Source organism: Bos indicus, chromosome 12, assembly GCF_029378745.1.
Source record: "Bos indicus isolate NIAB-ARS_2022 breed Sahiwal x Tharparkar chromosome 12, NIAB-ARS_B.indTharparkar_mat_pri_1.0, whole genome shotgun sequence".
NCBI lineage: Eukaryota > Metazoa > Chordata > Mammalia > Artiodactyla > Bovidae > Bos > Bos indicus.
The window spans coordinates 70,629,603-70,638,149 of NC_091771.1; the positions used below are offsets into that span (position 1 = coordinate 70,629,603).

At 40.0% G+C, this 8,547-nt stretch overlaps 1 protein-coding gene across 4 annotated transcripts in view; it reads left to right on the top strand.

Annotated features, from left to right (window-relative positions):
* The window catches only part of LOC139176077 (ATP-binding cassette sub-family C member 4-like), a 401,158-nt gene extending 398,778 nt beyond the window's left edge, over positions 1–2,380 (top strand). For all 4 annotated transcript variants that reach the window (XM_070800386.1, XM_070800387.1, XM_070800388.1 and 1 more), the window contains one exon: positions 1,524–2,380. In XM_070800386.1, the coding sequence (XP_070656487.1) occupies positions 1,524–1,568 (45 nt within the window). In that variant the 3' untranslated portion in view covers positions 1,569–2,380. The remainder of the gene's footprint in view (positions 1–1,523) is intronic.
* The last annotated feature ends 6,167 nt before the right edge of the window (positions 2,381–8,547 follow it).

Below are 8,547 nucleotides of genomic sequence, written 5' to 3' on the forward strand. Positions count from 1 at the left end.
AGAAAGCTCCTACGGGGGCCTGCCCTTCAGCTTGAGTGTCCTCAACAATGCTATCTCAAAAGGGCTTACTATTGTTATTTTAAATTATTTATTTATTTATCTATTTAGTTTTGGCTGTGCTGGGTCTTCATTACTGCACACAGGCTTTCTCTAGTTGTGGTGAGCAGGGGGCTACTCTATAGTTGTGGTATGCGGGCTTTTCTTACTTCTCTTGTTACAGAGCATGAGCTCTAGGGTGCACTGGCTTCAGTAGTTGTGGCATACGGGATTCATAGTAGAGACATGTGGACTCAGTAGTTATGGCACATAGGCTTAGTTGCTCTATGATATGTGGATCTTCCTGGACTAGGGATAAAACCTATGTCCCCTGCATTGGCAGGTGGACTCTGAACCACTGGATCCAAAGCCCCCCCACAACCCCCCACACCACCCCACCCCACCACCACTTTTTTTTAAATTCTTGCGTTCATAATGGAACTAGCCTCAGATTTCATCCATGAGCCTAAACATTCTTGGAGAATTTCTTGTTTTTCTCCTTAACTTAAGGGACATTTTGATATATAGCATTTCATATGCAGTGCTGTTTAGGGAGTAGCATGTGTGCAGGTAACAAGAGAAAAAGTACACCTAATATAAAGGTAGGTGTCTCAGAGCTTTTCTATTTCATATGTGAAGCCCACTATCTCTCATGATAACTTTGTTGATAGCATCTACAAATGGACTTAGAATCAAGTTTTATAAAATGAATCTGGAATCACATGACCTAGCAACCTAGCTCATGACATGAGCCAGCTTCAGATAGATGGCACATTTTCTGTTTTAAACACTCAAACAAAACTTTACACATTCTTATTTGGGGGAAAAAATGACATTTGAAGTCCTTTTACAGCCAAACACATTTAGAGGTAAGAGCTCACAAGTCTTGACATTATTTCATTTTGTTATGTGCATTCATCAAGAAACCAAGATATGGTGCAGCTACAAACACTGATGATTGTGGAACAGACAAACTTGACAGCACTTCACTTCCTTTATGTTCTGATTATACATTTATCAGAAAACCTATGTCTCTTCCAGTTCAGCTAGAAATTGGTAAAAGTCAAGAATTCAAAGCCTGGCAAACCTGATATTAACATCTAGATTGATGATGCTCATTTTTGTGTAAAAGTGAGAAACCCTCACGCAGACACTAGATTTCCCAGCCTCTTTGTTATCTTGCTTATAATTTATCTCCATGTTTTAATTCTGTAAAATTATTTTGGTTATCAATTAGTGATCAAAGCTTATCTGTGAATCAGAATGATCAGAACTCAAGGGAATCACGTTTGGCATTCAGCCCAGTCCCACTGAGGGTTTTAATGGGGCTACATCCTTCATAGAATAAGCACATCACTGGGTTTAAAAATTGTGCCTCCATTAGTGTTATGATTTGCTTCACATGAAGAAGTGACCCTAGAAATGTGTTGCTTTAGGAGGGACTTTACAGCTTTTAAGTGTGTTGTTTTTATTAATTTTTTTTTCAGGTGTACCTCAAAAGGAATTATCCAGATGATGATGATGCTCAGTGACTGTGTGGTTATGAATGCCTCCAATGGACAGACCTTAATCTTAACTATTTTTGAGATAGCATTGTGATCCTCCTGTGAAGTCAAGTCTATTCTGAAGGCATTTCTCCCATAGTATTTGCCTTGCATAAACTATGTTGTACTTCTTTATACCAGCAACAAATATTTACACATACAAGATGTTAATTTGGATTTATCTCTCTCCAACTTCACACAATGATTTCAAACTCTTACAAAATGACTTATTAATTTTTAAAGGTTATACTATTTTTTTTTCCTTATCCAAATCAGAGAAGCAAGCCACCAATAAAAGCTGTCTCCCAGATTTTGTGCCTTGAGAGAGTCCAGAGCTAAAGCTTATTTTCTAAGTTATAAAACAAATTTGTCACAGATTTTATTTTTTTACTGTTCCAAGAATTACATATTACTTTCCAGTTATATCAAGGATTCTGTTTACTTGAAGGCTGTGAAGTTGCTGTTTTGTTTCACAACTGACTTTAATATAACTAGGATCAATTATTCCACCCAAAGACCTCTGGTTAAAATACTACAGAGAAAACGGATAGGAAAAACAAAAAATATACTCTAAGTGATATTATAGGGGAGAGTTGTGCCCCCCCCCAAAAGAAGATATGCGATTAAGATATAGAAGGACAATATTTAATTTTATATCTTAAAAGAGAAGGGAGAGAAAACATGCTTTCTCAAAATAGGAACCCTTCGAGGGCATTTAATAATGAAGAACAGACATGATCATTGATTGTCTTCTAGATTGGGGATTTTTTTACATTTTTTTTTTTTTTTTACAGTATAGATAACATAAAATTTGCCATATTACCATTTTTAAACATATAATTCAGTGGCATTAATTGTATCCACAATATTGTACAACAATCAACATCTACTTAATTTTTGTTCATTATTTTAGTACTTTTCAGTGTGTTATTTCTACAGAGTCATTTTTGGTTAAGTTTTATTTCTTTATTAGTGGATTTGTTTCTGTGAGTTTTGAGCTTGATTGGCATAAAATTATTCATAGTATCTTAAATGTTTAATCTCTGCATCATCTATGATTATGTTGTTCTTTGCGTTTTAACGTTGTAACTTTGCCCTGTTTTTTTTTTTTTTTCCCCTTGAAAAATCTTGAGGGGAAAAAAAAAATAATTTTTCCTATTAATTTTCAAAGAATAAGTTTTTTTTGCTTGATTGATCCTTTGATGGGCTTTTTTTTTTCTTTTTCTTTTTTGGTGGTTTCACTATATTATTCTTTCTTTCCTTTAACTTTTCTTCATTTACTTTTTGATATTTTTCACTAAATTCTTAAATTACAAACTTATATTAGAAAAGTGATTAAGTTAAAAGTACATAAAGCCCACTTTTTTCCCCTAAGACTCACTTTATCTGCAACTACAGGTTTTGGAACTTAGCACTGATCAATAAACATAGTATTTAGGTATCTTCTAATTTTTAATTTTATTCATTATATCTTTTACCCATGAGTTATTCATAAGTGTAATGTTCTCTAAATTTCAAATGCTAAGTGCTTTTTACTATGACATTAAACCATGTGAAAATCATATCCAACCTTTTTTTAACCCATAAAAATGGCAGTTTCATATGGTTCAACATATTAATTTTCTTTTGTTACTAACCTGAAACTAAAACTTAATTTTTAGTCAGACATTAGATTGAGGATTTTAAACCAAAGGTAACCACACTCACACAGAGAGTCCTTGTTTCCATTTTATATTTTACTTGGTGATTTAGAAATGTTATAAGTATGTATGTAAACAGTATTTTCAAATAAAAATCCTGTCCAAGAACTGAATGTTTTTTGACACATGTTACAGGTTGGTTCTCTGACATGCAGACTTGGATGGAGTTCAGTACTGGCATATGTATTAAGGGTGCCGTTAGGATCAGCACTTGTGGAATCAAGAGGGAAGAAATGGGATAGGGCAGAGAAAAAAATCAAGCTGGAGCACTGGCCAGATGACCTTAGCTGACCCCACGGGAGCTCTGGTGTGATGACCCTTTGGGATTGTTGTGACATATCCACTGGCCAGGCCGTCATACATCGGATGGGTCATTGTACAGAGGCTATGCCCAGAGGGGCTGGTGGCTTAAGGTTGCCCACTAGCAGCACTTCTAGTGGCTGGGCAATGAGTCCGTGAAGGGAGGTCTGAACAGCACATCTGCATGCCCCTCATGGCATGTGTCACAGCTCCAGGGGTAGGTGATGAGTGTGTACTGTGACAGAAACTCTTGGTGATTGATGTTTAACTAAAATGACTGAGTAACTGATTCTCCTCAATACCCTATGGTTTAAAAAATAAAGGAGGAAGTTCATGTAGGGGAGAAATCCTCATTCTGTAGGGTCAGCCCAGTTGTCACCTCTTCTAGGAAGCAATCTCAAGATCATTCATCATCCTAGTTAATGCTTATTTCTCTGATACCCTGGTTACCTCTCATTTGTTAAACCCAATCATGCTTGGCTAGTGCCTGTTCTTACCATCTTGAAATACTTAATTTTTGAACAAGCCTCCCTTCTTTTTGCATTTTGCACTGGGTTCTGTAAATTATGTAGCCTACCCTGACAATGGGTATTCATAGGTGGTTTGTTTTCTTACTAAACCATGAGCTTCCAAAAACTTTAAACTGTGCCCTGTCTACTTTTTAATTACATCTTGCAGCACAATGTCTATTACATTTTTGTTGTTCATTAGTCGCTAAATTGTGTCCAATTCTTTTGCAACCCCATGGACTGTAGGCCACTAGGCTCTTCTGTCCATGGGATCTCCCAGGTAAGAATACTGGAGTGGGTTGCCATTTCCTTCTCCAGGGTATTTTCTGGACCCAGGGATCATACCTACGTCTCCTGCATTGGCAGGCAGATTCTTTACCACTGAGTCACCTGGCTAACCTTGCAGCACAGTGTCTGTCACATAAGGGATGCTCGTTGCTGAATGAATGTTGACTGAAAACAAATATTCTTTCTGAACGTTATGATTTTGAAATTTTAAGAGGTAGCCTGGAGAAGGCAATGGCAACCCACACCAGTACTCTTACCTGGAAGATCCCATGGATGCAGGAGCCTGGTAGACTGCAGTTCACAGGGTCACAAAGAGTTGGACACAACTGAGTGACTTCACTTTCACTTTTCACTTTCATGCATTGGAGAAGGAAATGGCAACCCACTCCAGTGTTCTGGCCTGGAGAATCCCAGGGATGGTGGAGCCTGGTGGGCTGCCATCTATGGAGTTGCACAGAGTCGGACATGACTGAAGCAACTTAACAGCAGCAGCAGCAGCCTGGGATAACAGAAAGCCCTGGGTTTGGAGTCAGTCACATTGATCTGCATGCCAATTCTTTATCTGCTACTTGCTAGCAGTATGGGTGTTCAAAAAGTGTAGTGTCCAATTGGGACACTTGGGAGTGAAAGGAAATAACTAGCTAAGTTACCAACATAATAAACTGGCACCAACCTTGACAAAATGGGCTCTGGATACCATATAGCCATGTAGCCTTAATTACTTGCATAGGTAAGTCTCAACTTCTGAATCTCAGCTTCTTTATCTGGAAAATGAATATAACTTCTGCTCTTCAGCAGTTGCTTTGGTTGGATGATGGATGGACTGAAAGCATCCAAAGAAGCAAAGGATGGAATTACTGACCTTGGTGATTCTTAACCACCAAGAGAAGAGAGCAAGATGGGTATGTTTGAAAGTAGGCAAGATACTGTAAAGGGTGTATTTGAGTAGGTTCTCATCTGACGGCCTAAGTTATAACTGTTCCTCTTCTAACATATAGTCAGAATGACGTAAGCATATGGGGAGGAGCACAAGCTCTGGAGTTAGCCTTCTAGGGACAAATACTGGTTCCTCTGGGCATTGCTGACTGGATTTGGATACGAGTTCTGCTGCCTGCTAATTGTGGGCTGTTAAGGTTGGGAAGCCCACTGATCTTCAGTTTCTTTGTAACGTTGAGATGGGAGTAGTATGTTTCTCAGAGAGCAGTTGCAAATATTAAATACATCAGAGACAGTCACAGAATATGGTCTGTGAGCTAGTGCCAGTTCATGACCTGTTTGTAACCAGGTCTGAAATAACTACAGAAAATTCAAGAAAGCTAGAAACTAACAGCCATCTGCTGTTGCAGTGACATCCACACTCAGGATGGGTGGGATCTTGAACAGCCCAGAGACCATTGTGAGTGTTGCACTTGCAGGGGGAGGTGCACATGGCTGAGCTGCACACTAACTGTGCACAATGGATCAGTGATTATGTTGCAGTGGGCTGAAAATGTAAAAGCTGATTCTTAATCTGAGATGTGAGAAGCAGTACTTTAGAACAATACTCGATATGTGGTTAGCTCAACTACCTTCTTTATTGTTACCGTATTTATATTTAAAATTAGACCATAGTGGTAATTCCCTGTCAGTTGAATGGTTAAGACTCTACGCCTTCATTGCTGTGGGCATGTGGGATGCTGATGCTGGTGCTCTGTGGACCACACTTTGCCAGGCGAGCGCCTGGAGGAGAGGGCTCTGGACTGGGGTGTGTCTCCTTGGCTCTCAGAGGCTTCAACCCATGGGGACTGGGAGGAGGGTGTCAGCGGAGGACTAGACTGGGGTTCTTTAAAGTGTGAGGGTCAGAGAAGAGGCCTCTTGCCCTGCTCTAAGGATAGCCTGGTCCCCTCTTTGCCCATGTCCTGATGCATCCATGGGCTCTGTTGCCACACTGCAGGCCCTGGTTCTCTCGTACCAGCTCTGCCAGCAATTACCTCCTGTAGAGCACAGGGAACAATATTCAATATCTTTTAATAACCTTAATGGAAAAGAATCTGAAAAAATATATAATATATATTATATACATATTTTATATATATATATATATAAATATATATAAAAAAGACTGAATCATCTTTGCTGTACACTTGGAACTAACATAATATTGTAAATCAACAATACTTTAATTTTTTAAAAAAGATACTAAGTCCTTCTTCAAAAAAGTTTTAAAAAATAAAGGGATGAAATCCTGCTTACAAATATGAATGTGGTGATACCCAGTGACTTCACCTGGCCACCACTCCTCACCTGCACTCTGTAGATGAGAGGCAGAGTTATCTTTCCTCATGTTACATGCAGGACTCAGGCTAGCCATACCTGCTGTGTGTGTGTGTATACATGCACACAATTACAGGTAATCTTTTGAGAGTCTGGGCACCACACATGAGCAGGAATGCCTAGCACTCTCTGCCTTATTGATGTCCCTGTACCTACCATGACCCTCCAGCCCCCTGCCATCTCTATGGGAAGCAGAGGAAAGCTGGCAGCTCGTGTATGAATGTGGGGTTCCCATCCAGTGGACAAGGACCACAAAGAACTGTTGGGAGGCAATCCTCAATGCATATGCTTACCTAGTGTTGCTGCTGCTGCTGCAGTTGCTAAGTTGCTTCAGTTGTGTCCAACCCTGCGTGACCCCATAGACAGCAGCCCACCAGGCTCTCCCTTCTCTGGAATTCTCTAGGCAATAATACTGGATTGGGTTGCCATTTCTTTCTCCAATGCATGAAAGTGAAAAGTCAAAGTAAAGTTGTTCAGTCGTGTCCAACTCTTATCTATAGGCAAAAATAAATGGAATCTTGAGAAAACATGTGATGCTCTTTTTCAAACTCAAGTAGGAGATAGGGTTCATGAAAATATAATTTTAAGTTTAAAATATTTCTGATTCCAGAGTAGCTCTCCTCAAAAGACTTTTTTGCTCAATCAACAGAGCACAGCAGCACAACTGCAATTGTACTGTAGGGGGCTGTGATTTCCTCCCAACTTCCACCCATGCCAACCCCAGTGAGTGGCAGCCACTTTGGATCTTCCAAAATCACTGGTTTACAAGCCTGGCTAGACAGTAGAATCACCTCAGGAGTTTCTCTGATGCCAGGCCACTCCTATAACTATGGAATCAGGATCACTAGAGGGAGAGGTGATCCTGATGGACAGAGGGGTGTCAAACCCCTGGTCCATCAGAGGACTCTCATCTTCTGGATACATTGATTATAGATAGCAGTGACCTGAGACTAAACCAACTAGCATAAAATGAGGTGCAACAACAACAGTGGTCTAAAGATACATATGTGCCAGGGTCCTGCCCTGGTTGGATCCAGGGATTCCCTCGCGAGGATGGCATTGACGAAAAGGATAGATAAAAGGAGAAAGAGGTAAGAAAAGAATTTTGCAGTTAAGAAAATAGAGGAGAGAAAAGAGGCTGATATTCCTTGGTTTATGCAGAAAACCAATAAAGCCCCAGCACAGGACTTGCTCTGTTCACGTAGACTGCAGGTGCCCTCTCGAATCGCGGAAGATGCCCCACCTTAGGCACCTTCTTGAGTGGGTCTTAGAAGCCCAGGCAAGAAAGTGAATGCAAAGGGCCCCTGTGCTCCAGGAGGTCAGCCTGAAAAGGAAAAGGAAAGACAAAGAACGATACGGGGAGACCAAGCTTCGGTGAGCAAGGCCCGCCCTTTATTTTCCAAAGTAGTTTTTATACCTTAAGTTGTGCATAGAGGATAATGGGGGGGGGGGGGAGGGAGTCATGCAAGGTCAACAGTCCTTGATCCTTATCAAAGCCAGGCTTTATTTCTGCAGGCTTATCATATGCAAAAGCTTTAGGTGATTTACATCATCTTCTGGCCAGAAGGCCTGTTAACATTTTATAACCCTTTCTTCAGAAAACTTATTTTTCTCTAAAGGTGATTATTCTAAAGTCAGGCACCACCCTCCGAAAGCATTAGATAAAGTTGCATTCCTATAGGGCAAAAGTGTGGTGGGCTATAACAAGAAAAGAATTAACTCAAGGGTCCAAGGTTACAAACATTAAAGCTACTACTTACATTCCTATACACCAACTATATTAATCAATACACTCCCAAGGACACAGGTAAGGGATATGGAAACTTGATAGCAAGCATTAGCTCAACAAAGAAATCC